The sequence below is a fragment of the Crocodylus porosus genome, unplaced genomic scaffold (assembly GCF_001723895.1).
Source record: "Crocodylus porosus isolate Cpor-Errol unplaced genomic scaffold, CroPor_comp1, whole genome shotgun sequence".
In the NCBI taxonomy this organism is placed as follows: Eukaryota; Metazoa; Chordata; order Crocodylia; family Crocodylidae; genus Crocodylus; species Crocodylus porosus.
The window spans coordinates 35919252-35942343 of NW_017728917.1; the positions used below are offsets into that span (position 1 = coordinate 35919252).

General features: G+C 47.8%; 2 protein-coding genes across 2 annotated transcripts in view; one reads left to right on the forward strand and one right to left on the reverse strand.

The window, feature by feature from the left end:
* The window catches only part of GRM2 (glutamate metabotropic receptor 2), a 42105-nt gene that overhangs the window by 13479 nt on the left and 5534 nt on the right, over positions 1 to 23092 (reverse strand). Inside the window, exon 2 of the mRNA XM_019537090.1 lies at positions 4170 to 5007. Within this exon, the coding sequence (XP_019392635.1) occupies positions 4170 to 5007 (838 nt within the window). The remainder of the gene's footprint in view (positions 1 to 4169; positions 5008 to 23092) is intronic.
* On the forward strand, positions 19213 to 21911 carry IQCF6 (IQ motif containing F6). Its single transcript, XM_019537089.1, has 3 exons — positions 19213 to 19303; positions 20166 to 20327; positions 21442 to 21911. The coding sequence occupies exons 1-3, from the start codon at positions 19277 to 19279 to the stop codon at positions 21856 to 21858; spliced, it is 606 nt and encodes a 201-aa protein (XP_019392634.1). The 5' UTR covers positions 19213 to 19276; the 3' UTR covers positions 21859 to 21911.

Consider the following 23092-nt stretch of genomic DNA (forward strand, 5'->3'; position numbering starts at 1 on the left):
AGAACTGACTCAATCATTCACAATGAGAAATGTATTTGAGCAAAAACCCTTTTTTAAGACCATGAACAAGTCTCTACATTTTCAAATCTATTTTCAGAATTGTTCACATGTTTGCTTCAGCAAGTAATTCTTACCCTGTGGCCTATATAATTCATGAATATTATAATCAAATCTTCAATCTGTTAAGTTGTCCTACTAATTTATGAGGCTGTACTTTGATTACAGCATGACTTGTGAGATGTATAGTTATTTAAATATTCTTAATTCACGCTCTGTTGGTCAGTTACATAAACTGTCCAATCAGGGAACATAATTAATGCCACATGCCTTGTGTAATTAACCAACACAGTGTGAATTGCAAATTGTGAATTTTACAACTCAGTATACCATCTGGAATTCATTTTCAGTGACTCCTCCTGCATTCAAGCTAATATGTGCTTACTGTGAGTATTTGTGCTTGTAAAGGAGTGCTCAGATGTTACTAGAAAGGAAACATGAGAGCATCATGAACATGACTGCATCCAAAGTCAGGTTGAATTTGAGCAAATATTCGTGGATTTCCCCCCCACATAATTCACACTTTTCTGCCTTGGATGTTGCACTGATTGCTCAGTGGTTGTACTACTGCTGAGATCAGGTATACAAAGCCTGGTGTCTTCCTAACATTATATTTCTTTTTGCCTAAATACCCGCTTTTAACCTGATGGTCAACCCATTCCCCAGCTTCTGTTAATATTTCAGTTTGGCTTAAAACATGTAAAACTACTGCATTTTTTTCCCAGAGATTCCTTCCTAATGAAATCTATGATAAAGTACATTCATCCAAGAAGTACTGACTTCTCCAATAGCAGCCTGGCATCCCCAGGAAGCTCATATATAGGCTGACCTTAAGGAAATTGGGACATCTGGGACATTTATCTGGGATATTCCCTCTGCCCTTTCCTCCCTCCCACCCTCCTTACATGTCGGGGGAGGGGGGGGCAGCATGCCAGATAGGCAAGCAAGGCAGTCCATGTTACACCAACTCCCAGCCAGACTGCACCCTGCTCCCCTGCATTTCCAGGACTCTCATTAAATACTCTATAGCCAGCCAGGACCAGCCTTTGAAATCTGGGACTGTCCCAGCTAAGCTGGGACATATGGTCACCCTATTCATATATGAAACCAAATATAAGCAAACTGGCAATAGCTCCATCTACATGGCCTCTCAGATGACTTGTTGGGAGCTGATTTTATAGCCAGGTACTCAATGATAGCACCTCCAGCAAGGTGCTCTTCACAAGGTTGTTGGGAGATGAACTATGTTCATGTTACACCGGATAGTAGCTCCATTGACATGAAGCTGGGCTATGGGGAGCAGAGAGTAGACAGAGAGCAGTGTGCTCAGCTCCCAGTCTGCTCCGGGAGCAGAGCTGCTGTAGATCCCAAAGGGAGGTTCTTGCTGGGAGAGGGCTCTCAGGGCACTATTTCTGCCCATTTTAAGGCTGGCACGGCAGTCTAGAAGGACTTTGAGCCAACTGAAATTCAGGCCCAGATAGACTCAGAATGTTGTATGGGATAATATGTCTAGAGATAAATGTGTCCCCTCCCCAGTAGAAGCCATGCTAAGCTTTCAGACAAGCCTAACCCCTTGGTCTCTGAACTGGCTGGAGAGACAGATTACCTCAAAACTTACCTACTTTTTGGAGCAGCTGCCACTATAGTTATGCAAGCAACAGTATGTCAGGCAGAGCCCCTAGTGGCGAGACAACGTGGCAGTGAAAGAGGACTGTCTGCCTGCTCTGCTCCCCTTGAACAACGTAAGTTAAGCTGGCAGAAGCCCTCTTGTGTACAGAGCTGCACCCACACAGTGGAGTTGGCCAGCAGCGCTACATCAGCGAGAAGTTATGATCTTATCTACCAGTCACTTGGAAGGAAGGAAGGAAGTCCTTGGTCTGTAGAGCACCTCAAAGGCACATCCCTCTAGTGAACTGATCCATTTTAGCACAATGCAATTCTCAGCAGCAAGTCATTCCTGTAGAGTGCATGACTTTTAATTACTCACAGGCAGCTGGAATAAACCCAGGATGCAAAGAAGGATGCAGCTTGGAAGACACTGACTCAGCCTTGCTTCTGTGGTATCTAAAACCAGGGGAGCAAATGTTTCAGAGCTCAGAGCATGTGCCTGAAGAGTCTCCGAGGAGCTATACACCTGGGGTATCAGTTAGCCGCACATGGGGTCAGCACTATATCGCCTCACCAGAAAAAGACTCTGAACTACTCTAAATTGCTTTGACTTGTATCTGAACACTATCTCCCTGACGAGAATGCTAAATATAAGGAAGAAGAGACACAACCAGTCAATTCTCCAGGCATGCCTGTCCTAGCTGGTTGTATAGATGCTTCAGAAGAAGGGCAGGATTGATGTGGAACATGTGATCATTCTTCTCCAATATTTCAGTGCTGAATGTTAAGAGTTAGGTTATTAAAGTAATTGTGAGTGGATCTAGGATTTTGAAAAGGGGAGGCAGGGTGTAGATGGTGTGGCACATCGTCACATTTAACACAACCAATATTCATCTTCATTTAAAGGGAAACTAGAAACTTTACTAATATGCTAGGGGGCTACCATTACACTATTCAATTTATGATCAAAGCAAAAACAAACATAATTTTATTGGAATGTGCTCTTATTTGTTAGATTATATATTAAATTTATAAAGCACAACGTAGGTGAAAATAGTCAAAAGAAGTGGTTTCATTAGTCCTGTCGTCATTATAGTTAAATGTGCACCTCTTATCCAGATTCACAAAACAAAATCTAGTCTTCCTGAGCATCCTGATATTGCCTCCAATACTTCACTGTCAATCATTTCTACACCTGAATTAATATTACCACACCTGAAGTAAGATTTATGGCTAGAGCTAAAAACAGTCTGTAGGGCTGGGAAACAGAAGAGAGACATTACTAGGAATGGTTAACAGAGAGCAACATTGCAGAAGAAGGGATAATTTGAATTGTAGAACATCAAGACCATTAAAAAGGAGAGAGGATGTTAACATTTGTGAAGTGAAGGGAGATTCGCAGGAATCAAGATTATATTGAGGCATGAAGTCATTTGACTCCCCCAGTGCTGCCTGAAAGGTCACTGCTTCTACCAGGTAGCTGGTTTTTATAAGGTCTGGATTAGGAATGAAAGGGTGGTGCAATTGTTCCTGGATCTGCCCCTAAAAGTAATAATGGAGGTGGTGTGCTGGAACAGCAGGGGGCTCACTGAAGAAAATGGCTTCAAATGCACAACTTACCCAGTCATTCTGGAAGAAGGGGAAAGACTCATTCCCAAAGAGGTCCAGCTTCTAACCACAACCAGTCAGAAGTCTGGGTTTGGGGGGACAGGTGCACTGGTGCACTTGCACCTGTTTGATTCCTGGTCAACCAATGTTTAAAACCAACTGTCTGGTTTTAAAGCATTTCAAGTCAGGCACTGCTAAGGGAGTCACTTGTCTTCATGGCTCTTTATAATCTACCTGATCCCTTCTATATTCTTCATTCCAAAGTTGTTAACACCCACCTCTTCTTTTTAATAGTCTTGATGTTCCACAAGTCAAGCTATCCTTTGTTCTGCTGTCTGTTAACTGCTCCTGGCAATGAAGTTCTAACTACACAGCCCTTCAGACTGTTTTAACTCATTCCAATGAAATTACATTTGTTTTTGTTTCCATCTTAAACTGAACAGTACAGCCATAGGCTCTTAACATATTAGCAAAGCTTCCAGTTTATTCTTAACTAAAGAATAATATGTGTTGTTTTACGTGTGATGATGCATCTCATCATCTGCACGCCCCATTTCCAAATTCCAGATCTGCCCATGTCTAGATACAAGCTGTATCATGTTTGCAGTATTATCATTGCCCCATTTGCCTTCTTGAGAAAGGAAAAGGGTATTCATTCTGAGGCCGCAGGATTCTCTGGGTGGGGCCAGGATGGGAGGAAGCATCCTGTAGAGATCCCAAGCCCAATTTGTTCATCCACATGAGATTCCAATTTGGGTTGGCTGGTGCAGACACAAACGGCTGAAATTTCCCCAGCTTTGATTGACCAGTCAAATCTCCCTCTCCCTCCACCTCCCTGCCCTTTCACCCAAGCCCTTCCGCTCAACTACAAATCCTCATGTATGCCAGGGCCTTACCATCAAACTTGACATTGAGCATGAAGTCCTTGTAGAACCTCTTGCCATTGACGGGCTTCATGGAATCACACAGCTTGGTGGCATTGGGGCATAGCGCCTGGTGCATGTTATGGAGGGAGTGGGCCATGGCATAGACTGCATTGACCACAAACATGATCTTGGATTCCTGCTCAAATTTGCCTGTCTTCAGGGAGTGCCGGCTGCAGTCCTGGGTGTGGAAACTGCATTGAAACTTGTGTTCCCAGAACTCCCGGAACCAGGGGTTGCGGCTGTTGTTGTAGGGGTCAAGATTACGGAAGTAGATGGCAAACTCCTTTATGGGGTAGGCTGCTAGTTCAATGGTGATAGCTCCCTCTGCCACTGGCTCACTTCCAGCCACCACGCTCTCTAGGGCACCCCAGCCATCACTGGCCACCCATGTGAAGGAGACATTGATCCTCTGTGCGGCTGCCAGCAGCTCCCGGGCATCTTCACTCCTGGTGAAGAGCACCACCACCTTTGCACTGGGCTTCTGCAGCAGGGCCTTGATCACCCCATCAAAGGTCTTCTTGTTCATAGAGCGGCCCACCTTTTCAGAGGTGGCAATGCAGATATTGCGAGCACGGGCTTCCTGCTCAAAAGCCTCAATGCCTGTCTCACCGTAGTCACCCTCTGAGGCCACTGTGGAGACATAGGTCCAGTTGAAGAAGCGCAGGATCTCCGACATGGCCTTGGCCTGGTAGAAGTCTGGTGGAACAGTACGGGCAAAGTAGTCATAGCGAGACTTGTCGCTGAGCTTGGCACTGGTGGAGGCATAGCTGACCTGTGGGATCTGGAAGAGTCGCAGCAGGTTGGCCACCTAGATTGAAAATGAGAGGAGGGAATGAGTGAAATTACAAGGTGTGCATAGGATGCGGGGTGGGGGGAGGGAGACGGAGAGATAATGTATGTCCTGCCCCTGTTTGCTGGAGAGATCATTACCATCCATGAGGAACAGCCCAGCTCTCCTGGATGGCTGGAGGGGAGGAAGCTTGCCCCTGAAGGTCTTTATCTGAGCCCCTCTCAGCTCTAACAGTTACAGTGCTGTACGCTGTTGACAACATTCATCTGAAGATCCCTGTGCCCAAATTGCATAGCATTAATCCATGCATTAGGAATGAGACAGATAGACAAATACAGCTTCTTTGGCTGCACTTTATCTTCAAGGTACATTTATAAAAGGCTTGTAAGCAAAGGATTGCCAATGTCAGAGGTATGCCATAACATGAGGTGTTATTGGTTATCAGCACATCTTCATAAGGTGCAAAAGTTGTTTATAAGCCAAGGTCAGAAAAACTTACTGGTCTGTTTCCCTCTATAACCGTTTATAACAACTTATCGATCATTTATTAAAAGTCTATGACTCCTTTGCTAACTTTTGCACTGGGTTCTGCCCTAGGGCTCTTTCTCATTCTGGTAATCAGAGACACTTCTTCTCAAGCACTTACTGGAAATATAGCTATATCCCGGCATATCATGTCTGCCAGGGCATCAGACAAAGTCCTCCCTTTCAAATGCAGTTTAGCTCTGAAGAGTGACTTTAAAAAGTGCCCTTATAATTCAGTGGGTCTTCTCACAGACTGTCATGATTTCTGGCTTGAACGGAAACAGGAGTCTCTAGCTCTTCGCTCTGAAAAACAATCGCAGCAGTGATGTCTGACTTACACTTCTACAGGCCAGATTTTATTCCACCTATTAGTTATCTAAGTGTGAGTCTATTCCACCTGAAAAGCCATGAATGCCTCTATTTTTGTAACATGCCATCATCTGACCCTTAGGTCTGAGTGACAAAAAAACAGCAGGGAAGAGGAAGACGAGGGAGCTCCACCCACCTTTGGCATAATCAGGTTTTCAGGGATTTGAGCAGGTAGAGCAGAACCGCACTCAGGCACCTGAATCCACCTGTGCACCTAAGAGATGGGATAGCTTCTGGCCCTCAGTGCCCACAGGGAAGCACCACTCCCAGGGAAGGGCCAGGAAGGTCCAAGACCCTCTGCATTGTCCCATTGTATTAGTTTATATGGCAACAGAGGTGCTGAGTACATGGCCCGAGGGTCCTGCCCCACTTTGGGAAGAAGGCTGTCACCTGAAATGTGTAAAACCTTCCACATGTCCATCATCTTAGGCCTCTTGCCCCAGCAAAATATGGCAACTTAGTATCATGATACAATATTATCATGCAAATGAACAGGGAGAGGAAACAGCAGTTCACTGAGAAAGGGAAGAGGAAGGACTCAGCTCGACATCCTGCTCCAGGAAGGTAAGCAAGCCAGGGCTGTCTGTGTGTTTGGCTTGCTGAGTGTTTGTTTGTGCGGCCGGGTCTTTGGGTGTGTGCTCTGAGCAGCTGGGATTGCTGCTAGCTGAGTGTCCTCATTGCTGCCTGCTCTGACAAATGCTCTAACTAGGGGGTGGAGCCAGTCCAGGTCCACCCGGGTATAAAAGGAGACTCCCCACCTGGCCAGGGGGTGAGCAAACAGGGACTGCGAACAGGGTAGTTTGCAGGTCAGTTTGCCATCCCCCTCTTTGAAGGAAAGCCTTTAAGATAAACTATTTCTTTAATTAAGAGTAGCTAACCTGCATATATTTCATGTAAGTAGCTAAAACTCAGCAGTTAGACCAGGGATGGGCAAGTATTTTGGGCCGAGAGCTGCTTACTGAGTTTTGGCAAGCCATTGAGGGCCACATGACAGACAGCCAGGGGCAGATAAATATTAATTTTTTAGGGGTCCCGCAGGCCGGATAGAACGGCCTGGTGGGCTGCATCTGGCCTGCAGGTTGCATTTTGCCTGCCCCTGAGTTACCAGTACTTAGGCCCTGTTGCTTAACTAGAGTCTCAAGTGAGGGCAGGGCCAGATTAACCCTTTAGTGGGCCTCGGCAAACAAACTCATGGGCTGTTTGTTTGTTTGACCAGGCCCTGAGCTGGTCGAGACCCCCTTTCCCACCGCAGCGCTGCCGCCTGTGGGAAGCAGGGCTCAGAGCTGCTCCTAGGAAGCAGCCGCAGTAGCAGTGAGGCCAACAGAGGGGAGGGAAAGGGAAGGGAGGAGGACAGGGTCATTCATGCCAATGCCGCAGAGGCAAGGACTAGCAACCCATCCCCCTCTGTCCCCCCTGTAACTCAGGGCCCTAGGCATGTGCCTAGCTTGCCTACGCATTAATCTGGCCCTGAGCGAGGGGAAGTCTGCTAGGGAGTTTGACTGGAAAGTCTCTGTCACCTTTCTTCACTATAAGTTTGCTCAGAGCAAGCAGGGAAAAGAGAACCTTTTAGGATCAAGGAGCAGTGAACAGGCCAGTTTAGAGGGGAGTTGCTAGGGAAGACCTACTCAGAACGAGGGTCAAGAAGAGAGGTGATGGGTTAAGGGACCCAGAGAAAATGGCTGGAGGAAGTTGCAGTACCAGAACCACTGCCAGATCCTCTTCTGCTTGCACCTGTGACATGTCTGTCCCGGTAGAAACACTCACCATCAAGTCTTCCACCCAGGTCCTGGCTTGGTGTTGTGGAGACTGCAGCTTGCAGGTTCCTTCCAGTGCGGGCCAGGTGGGGAGTGCCTGTGATGTGAGTGGCGCCTCCTGGTTGTGTCCCTCAGGGAGCAGGGAAGACAGCTACAGGAGGTAGCAAGGCTCCAAAGCATCCTCCATCGTGAGGACTTCATTGATCCAATGTTAGAGAAGACCTCTAAGATTGCAGAGGTAGGATTGCCAGAGACAGCACCAGAGAAGGAAGAGGACATGGACTCCCAGGAAGGTGGAAGTTGGAAGCTTGTGACATCTGGCAGCAAGCAGAAATCTTCACCTCCACCTGCAGCAGTTTGCCTGGAGTCCTAGCAATAGAAGAGCAGCAGCACCTTCTTTTGGTGGAAGAGCCCAGGCCAGGCCAGGCCTCCCCAGGGTTGGGAGGATTGAGACCACTGCCACCAAGAGGAAGCAACTCATAGTGTTGGTTGGAGACTCCCTTCTGTGGGGGACAGAGGCATCCATCTCCTGGCCTGATCTGTTGTCTCAGGAGGTCTGCTGCTTGCCATAGAGCCCAAGATGTCACAGAAGGATAACCAAGACTCATCCAGCATCTGACTACTACCCCATGTTGCTCATCCATGTGAGCTCCAAGGATACTGCCTGGGGTGATTCTGAGCAGATCAAAAGTGACTCCAGGACTCTGGGTGCAAGGCTGAGGAGGGCAGATGGTATTCTCTTCAATCCTTCCAGTCAAGAGGAAGGGTCCAGGTAGGAGTGGATACATCCTTCAGATCAATGCATGGCTGCACAGATGGTGTCGCCAGCAGAGCTTTGGCTTCTTTGACCAGGGGATATTGTTCCAAGAAGAGGGATTGCAGGGAAGAGCCAGGATCCGCCTGACAGAGAGAGGGAAGAGCATCTTCACAGACAGGCTTGCTAACCTAGTGAGGAGGACTTTAAACTAAGTTTGGCAGGGGATGGAAACCAAAGCCCTGAGGTAATTGGGGAAGTGGGTGACTTGGAGAAAGCACAAGCTGGAGGGGGCAACAGGGGTGGTGCTCTCATTCTTCCTGAGGAAGTAGGGCAATCAGCTAGTTACCTCACATCTGTACACAAATGCACAGAGCCTGGGAAAAAAGCAGGAAGAAATGGAAGTCCTTGCACAGTCACGGCACTATGATGTGATTGGAATAACAGAGACTTGGTGGGAGCTCGCATGGCTGGAGCACTGTCATGGATGGGTATAAACCATTCAGGAAGGACAGGCAGGGGAGAAGAGGAGGAGGAGTCGCACTTTATATAAAAGAGCCATACGATTGCTCAGAGCTCCAGTATGAAACTGGAGACAGGCCTGGTGAGAGTCTCTGGGTTAGGGTCAGAGGGGAGACCAACAAGGGTGATGTCCTGGTGGGTGTGTGCTATAGACCACCAGACCCAGAGGAAGTGGTGGATGAGGCTTTCTTCAAACAGCTAGGAGAAGTTTCCCAATCACAGGCCATGGTCCTCACCGGGGACTTCAGTCACCCTAACATCTGCAGGGAGGGCAATACAGCAGCGCATGGACAAGCAAGTAAGTTTTTGTAGACTGTTGGGGACAACTTCCTGGTGCAAGTGTTGGAGAGGCCAACTAGGGGCTGTGCTGACAAACAGGGAAGAATTGGTGGGGGATGCAGTAGTGAATGGCAACTTGGGCAGCAGGGACCGTGGGAGGATTGAGTTCATGAACCTAAGGAAACAAAGGAAGGAGAGCAGCAGAGTAAGGACACTGGACTTCAGAAAAGCAAACTCTGATTCACTCAGGGAACTAATAGGCAGGATCCTCTGGGCGGCCAGTCTTAGGGGGACAGGAGTCTAGGAGACCTGGTTGTATTTTAAAGAAACCTTACTGAGTGTGCGGGAACAAACAATCCTGATTTACAGGAAGACTAGCAAGTATGGCAGAAGACCAGCTTGGCTTAGCGGGGAGCTTTTCAGTGAGATAAAACACAAAAAGAAAGCTTACAAGAAGTGGAAGCTTGGACAAACAACTAGGTAGGAGGAGCATAAGAGTATTGCTTGGGCATGCAGGGTGAAATCAGGAAAGGCCAAAGTACAATTGGAGTAGCAGCTAGCAAGAGATGTAAAGGGTAACAAGCAGGGTTTCTACAAATATGTCGGCAACAAGAGGAAGATCAGGGAAAGTGTGGGTCCCTTACTAAATGCAGGAGGCAACCTAGTGACAGATGATGTGGAAAAGACTGAAGTACTCAATGCCTCTTTCACCTCAGGTTAGTGTCTGTTTAGAAAACCTGGACATGTACAAGTCCAAGGGGCCAGGCATGATGCACCCAAGGGTGCTAAGGGAGTTGGGTGATGTAACTGCAGAGACTCTGGCCATTATCTTTGAAAACTCGTGGCAGTCAGGAGAGCTCCTGGATGACTGGAAAAGTGGTAATATAGTGTGCATGTTTAAGAAAGGGGAGAAGGAGGATCCAGAAAACTACAGACTGGTCAGCCTCACCTCAGCCCCTATAGAAATTATGGAGCAGTCATCAAGGAATCCATTTCTAAGCACTTGGAGAAGAAGGTGATCAGGAACAGTCAGCATGGATTCACCAAGGGCAAGTCATGCCCGACCAACCTGATTGCTTTCTATAATAAGATGACTGGCTCTGTGGATGTGGGAAGAGCAGTAAACATGGTCTACCTTGACTTTAGCCAAGCTTTTGATATGGTCTCCCACAATATTCTTGCAAGCAAGCTAAGGAAGTATGGGTTGGATGAATGGACTGTAAGGTTGAAAGAAAACTGACTGGATTATTGGGCTTAAAGTAATCAATAGCTCAATGTCTAGTTGGCAGCCAGTATCAAGTGGAGTGTCCCAGCAGTTGGTCCTGAGGCTGGTTTTGTTCAGTAACTTCATTAATGATCTGGAAGATGGCACAGAGTGCACCCTCAGCAAGTTTGCAGATGACATCAAGCTGAGGGGAGTAGTAGATACACTGGAGGGTAGGGCTAGGATTCAGAGAGACCTCAACAAATTGGAAGATAGGGCTAGAAGAAATCTCATAAGGTTCAATAAGGACAACTGTGAAGTCCTGCACTTAGGACAGAACAATCACATGCGCTGATACAGACTTGGGGCAGGCTGGCTGGGCAGCAGCTCTGCAGAAAAGGACCTAGAGGTTACAATGGACACTAAACTGAATATAAACCAGCAGTGTGCCCTTGTTGCCAATAAGGCTAACAGCATACTGGGCTGCATTGGTAGCAGTGTTGCCAGCAGATCAAAAGAAGTGATTATTCCTCTCTATTGAGCACTGGTGAGACCACATCTGGAGTACTGTGTCCAGTTTTGGATTCCCCACTACCGAAAGGATATAGACGAATTGGAGGGAGTCCAGCAGAGGACAATAAAAATGGTTAGGGGGCTGGGGGTCATGATTTATGAAGAGAGGCTGAGGGAACTGGGCTTATTTAGTATGGAGAAGAGAAGACTGAGGGGGAATTTAATAGCAGCCTTCAACTACCTGAAGAAGGGTTCCAAAGAGGATGGAGTTAGATTGTTTTCAGTGGTGACAGATGACAGAGCAAGGACCAATAGTCTCAAGTTGCAGGAAGGGAAGTTGACATTAGATATTAGGAAAAACTTTCTCACTAGGAGGGCAGTAAAACACTGGAACAGGTTACCCAGCGAGGTGGTGGAATTTCCATCCGTGGAGGTTTTTAAAACCCAGCTAGACAAAGCCTTGTCTGGGATGATCTAGTTGGGCATGGTCCTGTTTCAAGCAGGGGGTTGGACTAGATGACCTCTTGAAATCTGTTCTAGTCCAAATTTACTATGTTTCTATATCCTTAGTGCAAGGTCATGATGGGGGTACATTTTGTGACTTGTCTATTTTAGGATTCTAGGATCTTATTGGACAAAGTAGGTAAAGGCCAGATGCTACTGGGACTCTGTGATGGATTGTGTTGGATTCTGCTGTGTTTCATGCACCTTCACTTGTCCTATTACAAATCCCAGTTACAAAAACATTGTTAGGTGGGATGACTGGGCAAAGCAGCCAGTTGAAATTTCAGGTCCAGACTGAGTTTGAAAAGCATAATCTTTTGACTTGTTAATGAAGCAAATTAGGTCCTGTATCCTGGTAATATCTCATACACAATTGCATTTACCCTTCCTGTGAATGGATGTCATTAGTTACAGCAACTGCATGCACAAACGGCAAGGTAAATGTCTACCTGACCATTTGACCATGTAGCTGTGACAACTGTGTACACAAGCGCTACAATTGTACATAGAGATTATGTACCTATATTCTTGCATGCGATGGGCATACACAAGTGTGTGCAATTTGTAAGATTCTGTTTCTTGTTGTGGACAGTTACTGTGGACTCCCCACCTACTGTGCTATTTTTACGGTCTCTTTTCAGGAAACCTGAGCCATCTCAAAGGAATGGCATGTGGGAAACTGGGGGCTGGAAAGCTTTGACTGGCACCTGGTCCTGGGTAATAAAAAATAGTTTCTCATTCACCCAATTGGAGCCTTTCATTCCTACATGTTCTCCCATATTAAAAACCTCCAGAGGGAGGCTACATTATCTTCATACTAAGTCTTTGCAAAATATCTTCCAGAGCAATAAACCTTTTCCCAGCCAAGCCCTCCCCTACAACAGATCTGATGGTAACAAGTCAGCAGTCTAACCTGTCAGCCCTCCCCTACTAGTTCTACCATGTTCCCTGTCAGGATGAAGGTCACATATGCCTGTTACTTTCAGTGATATGCTGAAGCTGTCTTCACTCCTCCCTTCCTGAACCATTAGGGCTCTCTGAAAGCTGAACTTCCAGTTTCTTCATTTTTTTTTAATTTCTCTCTTCTTATTTCACATTCTGTTCTCTGAATCTTGGGGGCCAATAACTTGATTCTGTTGCAATGCTTGAAGGGTCCACTGCAGGCAATGTGTGTGAACATATTAATTTTCTAAGTGCTTTACAATAACAAAGTCAGTGTTTCGCAGGCAGGGTAAGCAACACCCTAAGGTACTTTGAGATCATATTGTGCCATGAGGTGCCGCACAATATTAGCACTGTTAGGTGTGCAACCACCTAACACATGATTCACAAAATAAACCCAGGGATTGCAAATTTAAATCATAGTATGTGTTGGGGGTCTCTGTGCTCTTTGCAACAGAAGAATTGCTTTAGTATTTTCTGCAGTCAAGAAACAAGTGAAAGCTACAAGCCCACATTTTCTAAGAAGTTCCTCCAGTCTAACAAGGGAAGCCTTGTATGTGTAAAGGTTGAGAACCACTGAACTAAGTTATTAAGCCTCACAATATTGCCTCAAGGTAGATGGGTATTAGCCTCATTCTCATTTTACAGGTGGGGAAACTAAAGCAGCTCCAGTCATTTGTTTCAAATGTCAGTGTCTAGCATCTTAGACTAGTATGCCTGTGGACAAAAGCCTGGTGCTGTCTGTCACAAGGCAGCATATGTGCAGGATGGAGATGAGCAGGCAACCAGTCTGATTCACTTAGCTCTTGTGGAGAACCCTATAGGGCTAACACCAAAAGGAGGGTTAGGATTTTGAGGAAAACTCTAGCAACCATTTCAGGATGGCATCTGTCTTAATTTCCAGCAACAGGTCTCTCTCAGCTCATAGGATATCAAATACCTCCCAAAATACTGAATGTGATTTGAAGATAACACAACTTCATCCCACCACGATGGGATGTTCAGCATTGTGACATGACAGCACAATTCCAAGATAGCCCAATCCACTGGCAAGGGCTAACAAGAGGCCGAACTTATGGCATCCCTTGCACTTCGCCTGATGATGTCTGAGGCATCTCAAACAGATCATGAGCTCACTGAAAATCTGTCTGGAAATAAGGGAAGACCAGTGTAGGAAGAGGGAGGAGTCTTCCTCCAGATATGGTAAGCATCTCTTGTGGGATCCCCTCACTCCTCACATGTTAACGTTCCTGGCAGTTCCATGGTTTGTTGTTAATGAAAATATCCACATATTTTATGTGGGTCGTCAACCCCAGTGATCCCATTGCACTCCTTCTGCTCTATTTCCTGATAGTCCGCCTATGGTTCACAGCAGTCATGAGCAGTGAAGGCTATTCACAGGCATCACCTGTGCAAATGAGCCCTGAAACTAGAAGCCATGAACCTGAGCTCTGCATCTACAGGCAGCCTTTTGAGAGGAACTATCTATAGTGAGTGTGTTCTGTACAATTGTCTCATGGCAAGATGATGTGAACTCACAGTGAAGCTCACTTCTTCCCTTTGACCCATTGCTGTATCCTTTCTAACTGCAGCTGCATGATCCTCTGAGCGCAGGCCCTTACCTTTTTATATGCAATACACCATGCACGTCTGTATCACTGTAGAACTAACAGTAGGATATGGCCAGTTGATCCCATCTGCTATGACCACAGTGCTGTGAAGCTCTGTACAACCAGCCATTAGTTGACTTATTCCTTAGGGTGATGAAGAAGGGACAATGCTATGTGATGATTGTGTGGGAATCCCAGTGGAGCTCCCAAGATCGAAGGGGTTGCTGGATCAGGACCAAAGTGTTCATTCCAGAGCTCTCCTTGGTATGTGTCCTCATGTAAACCAACAACAAAGGCTCCCGAACTGGCAGCTACTTCTCAATCACCATGAGAAGGGGTGAGAGGGGAGGCATCATCACTGCCTGCCTCTTAATGAGCAGGCTATTTTCTGACACTCCAGGAGACTGTAATCTCACTGTTAATCCATGAAGTATAGCTTCATAGTAGCCAGGACGATGGCCTTGGACCACAAGGGAAATAAGGACAAGCTGAGGTTAATGACCAGAAGCAAACTACCCTCCACCAGTCATTAACTGCTCAGAGAGGTTGTGGACCTCCGGTGCCTTGTGTGCTTTCAGCAAGATGCTTTGCTTCAGCTGAATTGTCAGATCTACTTTCTCTGGATCTCTTTTCACCAGATGCTGGGGAGATGCAAGGTGAAAATGGACACCTTACCTTATCAGGGAGGGAGATTCTTTTGAAAAATTTTCCTGTTGAGGATTCTGCTCCCTCATTTTCCTTCTTCCCTGTTTTCCTTGCTACATAAAACCACAATTGGCCAAGGATAAGTCAAGCCTAAGGGGCAAAGGATCAAGAAATGCATCTCTAAAGGGGAGTGCTCAGAATGGCCTATAATGACAACAGAACCAACCTGGGCATTGCTTTCCAGCCCACCATCCATGCACATGCCCCATTCTCCACCACTGTCCCAACCCCTCAGGAGGTCTTCCTCATACTACTCCACCCTTTCCCAGCTCCCACCAGCAGCTCTGGGAGCTTGTTTCCCTGCCCCTCTCCCCCGGTCCCCCAGCACATTTATCTGGCCAGGAGATCTGTCCATTGGTGTTATATAGCAATAAGAATTGCAGACACTGGGCCACTACCTGGTTCAGGCAAGCTCAGACTGGAGGGAGGTAGAAACGTCAACATCATCATAGGCAACGTATTAAATCTCCCATTGAAATATTGCAAAATTCTTCTCTGTCAGAGTAGGAGACTTCATAAAATTGCCTTTAAATGAATCCAGGAAGAGCAAGCCTGAGCAGGTCTGGCTCAGTAATTGGAATATGTACAGAGGGGCCAAACCCTGAGAGAGATGGTGCAGCAGCTACTCCTCGCAACATAATTCCACCCTACAGAAGTCTTGTCTGTGCTCCAACGTGGAGCAGGTGCCTTGCCAAGAGGCAGATAAAGAGAAAGCACAGAGGATGGAAAAGACAAAAGGAGACAGAGAGAACTATCCTACTGCATGCATCCAGCCACTGAGGGCAGAACAAGGGCTTGCACGCCCGTCCCAACCCCCTGCAAACAGCTCACGTTGTCCGCTTATTCCAGATGCTCTGCAGTAATTCTCATTATCTTCAAAGGGGAAAAAAAATCCCCACTAATGAGGCTGTTAAAAATACAGACTGTCAAAGAGGACAGCGAGAGGAAGGCTTGTGAGCTGATTGGCTGGCGGGAGCCTGGAGCCGGAACACACTTCACAACTACTGATGTGGAAGCCGCGCTGGTTAATTAACATGTACAAATATGTTTTTAACAGAAAATTACATTCTATAATAGCAATAAGGCACCAGAGACCATGAATTACCCTGCATTACTTCACACCAGGCTGTGCTGAAAGCACTTGACCCTAGGCCTCGTGCTTAACTGTACACAATGTGCAAATTAATAGACAATAATTCACACCCTGTCATGATTTCAAGCCAAATTAGTGCACAGTCCCATTCCAGTGTGCTCTGGCTCCTGTTAGGTGTGGCAGGGAATGGGCAGGTTTATGAGAGTTCAGCTGTAGATGTTCAAAGCAGCTCACGGGGGGTGAGACTGAGAATTCACAGACACATCCAGGTGGTGGCAAGATGTCGTGGCTGGTGAACTAGATATCTGGGTGGTACCTGAACATCTAGGATGTTCTTGGGGATCTCACATCAATTGGCAAGAGAGCTGAGAGCCACATCTCCTCAGAGAGCAGAAGTCAGCTTGGTGTACAGGAGGCACACGTGGGATCTTGCCATAAAGGGCAGCGACTGTTCCTGTCATTGTAAGCTAGGTCAGAAAGTTTCCCTCTTGTCCCCTCCACTGAATGTCCTCAGATATCTGTGTCACTGTCCAACAGCCAGGGCCTCAGGCCAGCTGGGAGGGTTGGAGCTGTCAAGCCAATGGGTGACGTCTAGTGGAGCGCTGTCTTTGTGCTTTTCCATCTCTCTCTCTAATCGTGGATGTCCGAGTGCCAAGGCTGCACCCAATGACTCCTGAAGGCAGTGAGCTCTGAAGGTTTCTCCATCCTCTCCTCTTTCCATTAGATCCATTTGACTGCTTTATGGCCTGATTATTCACCTGCGTCCCATTCATCCCACATTTAGCAAGTGGCACTTCCAAAGCCAGGTAAGAGGTGAAAACTCCTTAACACAATGAGTGCACTCTGCATTACCCACCTGGCCAAACATCTTTGAGTAGCCTAGCTCTTCAGGTCTCCCCTCTTAGTGCATTTTAGTGATGGTCTCTCAGAACTCATGGGCACATCCCCATGAGCAGAAATATGCATTTCTCTGGGGACAAATCGCAGCAGCACATATTTGTACCACTGACAGTTGTCCCTGGGCATGCTCTTGCATGCATAGACGGGTGTGTGGCAAATTGCCCTAGGTGGGGAAAGGGAGGGTGGGGCCAGCACCTTATTAGAGGCCCTGGGGAGAGGGGGTGGTCTCCTGGGGCAGCAGCAATGGTGATCTGGGCATGCAGAGCCTGACTAGCAGCTGGAGTATGGCTCTAGCCAGCCAGGCTCTGGTTTCAGGCAGCACACACTGCAGCCATGTGCGCTGCCCCACTTTTTTTCCCACAGGTTTTATTTATATTGGGATTTCACAGTATCTAATTTTGCCACCACACTGCAAATATGCAGCATCGTGAACAGAAGAATGAGCACCATGTGCGTTTCGTACCACCTCAAAAGGCTTTGAGGTACCACAAACTGGATATTCCCACTCATCTGAATGCTCCCCGTCAGTTTTTCACATGATTTGTTAAAGTGATGCTCAGAAGTCAAAGGTCTGTTTGTGGAAAGATATCTTTGCATTGTCCGGTCATTAAGATCCATTTCTATAGGGATGCTCAAAGGTTCCATTCAGGACCAAGACCCTATTGTGTTGGGCACTTTACAGATGTATTTGGGGATGCAAACCCTGTCATTCCAACCTGACCAATGTCATTTGAACTAAATGATGAATGAGAAGGAGCAAAGGGGCTGAGGCTATTTGGGTTTTGTGGTTACACAGGAACAACACTGCTGGTTTCTGCTGGCAGCTGGTGCCAGCTCATTTGAAATCAGAAAAAAACATTGAAGGGAAGTATAATGAGGGTTACTATCCCTGTGTTAGAAACAGAGAAAATAAAGACCCTTGAGGGGAAAAGACTTGTCTTCCATTGCACTATAAGTCTATGCCAGGCTGAAAGCCAAATCTCCTGACTTGCCACCACATCATCTGCAAGCATTTCTTGTAGGACTGTATCAGCTGGAGGGCAGTAGCCATCTAAGAAAGCTGTTTCCTGACCTATGAACTCAGGCATCCTTGTTACCTGGCTGTGCAGAGGTTTGACATTTTCCAGGAGTCTGGCGTAGGCCAGGCTGGAGGTCGTCTCTGTGTAAATGAGCCCAGACACCAGGCTGTCAACTGGAATTACAAAGGTGCTTTCTGACAAGGTTTGGCCTCCCGCTGTGGATGAAGCCTGTCTCCACTGAGGACAGAGTTGGAGTGCGAGTCCTCAGCAATCATTCACAGCAGCTAGCATGGCTCAGCAATGAGCCTGTCTGCTGCATGTGACACTCGCTGCAATGGTTTTCTTTCATCAATTTGGCACCTGCCTCACACACATAACTTTTATTGCCATCTTTATGAGATAAGCACTTTCCATCATTGCAGCACTGCAGTGCCAGTTAGGACTGCTAGGTTTTAAATCCACAAGGGGTGTGTATTGCATGGCTGCTCTTCTCTGCCAGCCCTCCCTCCACCCTTCACTACAAGTTTGAACATCCTGGAGGTTGAGGCATAAAACAGACAAGGTTGTAACAATGTCTTGTTATGGGATAAGAAGCTTTCTCCTCTGATGGGCTGAGGAAGTAGAACTGGAGGCAGGACCATTAATGTCCCCCATGCACCACACCCAGTGAAGCAAGAAGTGTAGTGAGAAGAAAACCCCATTCCAGGTAAAGTGACTGCTCCCACCTGCCCGCCCTACCACCAAAGTCATGGTAGAGCTCAGAAAAAGAGATCAGAGAAGAGGATATGTTTCAAATGAGTTTAGTGCCATTGACAGGAGCCAGCTTGAAAGTCCTGCGTGCTTGCAGGGTGGGCAGTGTTCCTCGTCTCAGGATGCCCCACCTCCGAGCCTCCCCTCCGATCTGGAGATGCGAGCCATCTGAGAGGGGTTTCAGTCTCCACAGTGACCTCTGTCTTTTGGCTCTTTTCTGAGCTCACCAATAAGGCTGCTACTTCATCCCCGTTGTGGCCTTGGACACTAAGAACCAAACATAAGACCACCCACTTGTCTCATATATGTCACTGAATGGGCACCTGTAGACGTGCGGGATGTGTCCAATGTGCTGTAAGTACAATGTATCAGAGCAGACTTAATTAATCAAGTGTGTTGGAGCATGCTGATTAGCATGCCTCAGCAGCCTTGGTGTATTGTGTATTCAGCACCCCCATGCTTCAAAATGGTGGCAGGGGTGCTTTAACTAATGCTCATCAAACGAGCTTTAGTTAAAGCACCTCTGCTGCCATTTTGAAGCATGGGATACTGAATACAAGAGACGCTGTGGGTGCTTTAATTAGAGTGGCTCCTAAGAGCCTCTCCAATTTAAACACCCACCCCTGGAGCACATGTAAAGATGCCCCAATGGCCCACCATCCACAGCAAAGCCTTCAGCTCTGATCATCAGCCTGACTGATCATGCCACAGTGTCCATTGTGACATCACAACTCTGACCACAGGATACCGCTGCTATTATTGTCCTACACGGCCCTCAGCTATTGGAAGGTGAACTCCAACCACCTTCGGGAGCTTGGTCCTTCTCTGAGGAGTGAGGTGCACCATGGGGACACAAACAAGTAAAGCTCCTGTATGGATTGTATTCCTCGCTGATACACCGCGGTTTACCTGCTAAGGGAGCAGATCTCACCCCAGAAATGGACACTCGCAAAGCTCAGATCCCCTCACTGGACACGGTGTCCTCCTCTCCACCCCCACAGTCCAGGAGAGGACAAGCTCTTTGGTACAGGGTGTAGTGGGTTCTGGATGCAGTTTGGGTAATGGAGGTAGAGGGAGAAGCCTAGGATGGAAGAAGCATGGGAATGATGCCCTCCAGGAGAGCGTGACTCCACTCCCCCCTCTAAGAAAGGAGATGTCTTGTTCAGAAATGGGTTCTGCTGGGGGAGCGTGGAAGGTAACAGCACCTGTCTTAGATCTCCTTCATTCCCTGCAGCAAGCCAGCACTATATTCCTCTCACCCCTGCTTCTGTCCAACATACCTGTGGGCACACACACACAGGCACACACACAGAGCTGATGCAGCGATGCAGCAGTTGATCTCTTTACTTGCTAAAGGGTTGATTCCTCCCGAGCAAGGCGAGGCTACAGGGAGCTATTCTAGGACCTCCTAATGCCAGCCCTGGGGCCTAGAATCAGAGCTTCCTGTGGGATATGATCTGGCTGACTGCAAAAATACTGACCCCAGTGATGACAAGGGCACTAATGAATAAACTGGCAATGAAAACAGCTGCAGCTGCCACACGATCTGTTGACTTTCCCTGGCTACTCCATCTCCAGCTCATATCCCTGTACTTTGTTGCTTGGGTTGTCTGGATAACCACAGCATGAGCTGAAGAGGAAAAGGCAATGGAGCTGCTGTATCTTCACCTTCAGACCCAGGAACTTTCTCCCTTCCTTAGGCTCAGCACCTCTTTACTTCCCTTTCTTCGTAGGTGGATGTGAAAGCCCTCAAGGACATCTCCAAAAAGAAGGATCCTAAAGAGAAGCCTGACATCCAAGCACTTGCAGGGGGGGACGGTGCTCAGAAGGAGTCCTCAGCTGCTGCATCCCCCCCAGAGCAGCTGGGCTGTCTGGATCAGGGAGCTGTTACTGGGGTGAGTGCCCTCCCCTCACACACGGGGTTTCTTTGACTCCAAAGGCCAGAGGTGCTCCCTACCCCGAGATGCCTGGGGCCAGCTCCCAGTGGTAATACTGGGTGTTGTGTGCACTTTAGCCAGCATGGAAGGACCCTAACATGTCTCATCGTAATACTTTTTAAGTTACCCAGGTGCTGGAAGCCATATGTGATATGCAGACTCCAGCCTCCCCCATGTCAATAGGGGGGAAGATCTGAATAAGCAGTTGCTAAATGTGTAGTGTGTCAGGAACAGATTTCCCTGCATCACACACAGGGACCTCCCTCCTTCTCTAACCCAGTATCCTACCCGAGCTTTCTCCCTCCATTTCCACTCCTCACGCTGCAGAATGGAAGGGCTCTGGTGAGGTTGTTTGAGCCTCTTTTTCAGGCCTATTTGTTATGCAGGTGCAGTGGGTCTAGACCCACCAGAAAACTACACAAGCCCCCCTCAATAGTTAGAGAAAGGCTTTCATTCAGGGAGCTCTTCACCCCCAAGTCAAGAGATCCCACTTTGCTGAGGAACTACAGTGTATCACACCCCTCCACCCAACCAGTCACAGCACCACACTGAGAGTGTTTCATTTTTTGAGCCCATCAGGATGGTATTTCATGCCTGTTTAATGCTCCTCCAAAACAGGAGGTCCCACAGTTCCCTGGCAACCAGGCGGTGCCTGCTCTGCAGAGCCGTGATTAGTTGTAGGGTTGATCTTACTGGCATACTTTGAAACGGGCCTGGATACATCTCTATTTGGACACCTAGTTCTGGACAAAAAGGTGTTCAACAAGTATGACCTGTGGGACTGTGTGCGTCTATCTTATCACCTTGTAGTGGTCCCAAAGAAGATAGCAACTTACTGCTCCCACTGACCAGCAGAGTCCTTCCTCTAACACAGGTGATAGAAGCCTGTGTGTTAGGGCAGAAGGCCCCTTGCTGATGACCCATAGCTGGGGTACCAAACACCCATAGTGGTGACAGGTTAAAACTCAAGTTGCTTCCCATGTTTGAGTATTGACTTATTGAGGATCTGGACAATATTCAGGGACAGCTTTTGTCCCAGAGCAATGGCCAGGTCTTTGTCTTCTATTCACAGGAGGAAGCGATTGCATGTCCAGAGCCTCCTGCTGAAAAAAAGGACCCCAGCGACCAATTCGCCATTACAATCCAGTCATGGTGGCGAGGCCAGCTGGTCCGGCGAACACTGCACCATGCCACACTCTCTGTGCTGGTGATACAGAGGTGGTGGCACCAGGTTGCCTTCAAGCAGAGGGAGGAGAGACGGGTAAAGGAATTGGTGACGTACATGAGGACTGAAAGGGCGATAGTCCTCCTGCAGTCACTGGTCAGAAGGTGGCTGGCCAGGACCCAGTACAAGAAGTACCAGAAGGCAGCTCTAGTCCTCCAAAACAGCTGGCGCCGGTACATCTATCACAGAGAGTCCATGGGGTGGGCTGGGAAAAAGATGGCAGACGAAGCTGTGGACTTGTTCATTGAGATTGCTGTTGGCTAAAGAAACTCCACAGGGGAAGGCTCCTTACAAAGACAAGCACTGATTGTGAAATAAACCCCTCCCAGACACCTTCCCTGGGAGACAGACAATGATCTCCGAGTCTTTTCCTCAGTTCTGCTTTCATGAAAGTCTTGTAGATCAGGAAGTAGAGGGCCTCTGAAAATAGAAAGGCAGGACTGGCATCTAAAGGCACAATCCTGGCCATGGTGTAATCCAGGGGTAAAGGTCACATGGGGAGTCAATAGCCCACACTACCTCCTATTATGGTTTTCACCTTGCATCCTAAATAACTGGCTCCCAACAGCTGCTGTCCCCTACCTGAGAGTGTCCCCGCAGGGATGGTTGGGTGAGTCCTGCATAGCCAGGTTCTGATTTTGCTTCCAATTACAATGATGTGAGTCTGGAGTAGTCTTATTGAGTGCTTCCAGATTTACCCCAGTGTAACCGGGAGAAAAGCAGGGCATGGCTGCCTGTGAAAGGGCTTTAGGGCTCTTCTGGATGACATCAGCAGCATCATTAGCCGTGATTTTTGAAAATCCAAAATACTCTGAATTGACAGCTCCTCCAAGAGGGTCTCCAGGCTGCTTGTTAAAACTGAGAATGTGGTGTGGCGGATTCATTCTATGCCTGCTCCCAGCCAGGAACTGGTACCAGGCCTGAGATGGCGCAGGCCAGTGGGGAAAAGCTCACACATGCCCCCACAAGAGCCAACAGTGCATGAGCCCTGGGACTGCTTCACCAGAACCTGGCAAGGAAACCCCCCACTACAAGGCCAGCTCCACACTGTGCCAATCCCTAGCCCCTGTGTATGGGGCATGCTGCAGACAGGGGCAGCAGGAGGTGAGCAGAGCATGACAAGGATTATTGCACAATGGCTAGGTGCATAGGAAAGGTTATTGCACAACTGCTAGGGAGCCCTTGGTAGACTGATGTCTATCAGGGCCCCTGGGGCTGCTCTAGTTGATGCCATGTTGGCCCTGACTCTAGGTTTAAAGCCACCTTCATGCCCCAGGCTTCAGCTGTGCAAGGTGCATTGCCATTCATCTGATAAGCCTTACCAAGATTGTGGACTCAGATGCTGCAGCTGCCAGTGAGGGGGTGTTTGGGGTTGGTTTGTTTAACAGGAAAGCGAGGTGCGGGGGTGGTGGGGAAGGGGGGAGGGTGTGTGTGTGTGTGTGTGTGTGTGTGTGCCCTGACACAGGTGCTTCTCCTTGCTCCAGGCAGCCTCTTTCAG

Bases quoted from the DNA above. Each gene is read 5' to 3' on its own strand.
- IQCF6 (XM_019537089.1), top strand. From the start codon at position 19,277: ATGGGGACACAAACAAGTAAAGCTCCT. The intron at 19,304-20,165 runs GTATGGATTGTA...CTTTCTTCGTAG, and splicing joins CACAAACAAGTAAAGCTCCT to GTGGATGTGAAAGCCCTCAA. The intron at 20,328-21,441 runs GTGAGTGCCCTC...TTCTATTCACAG, and splicing joins ATCAGGGAGCTGTTACTGGG to GAGGAAGCGATTGCATGTCC.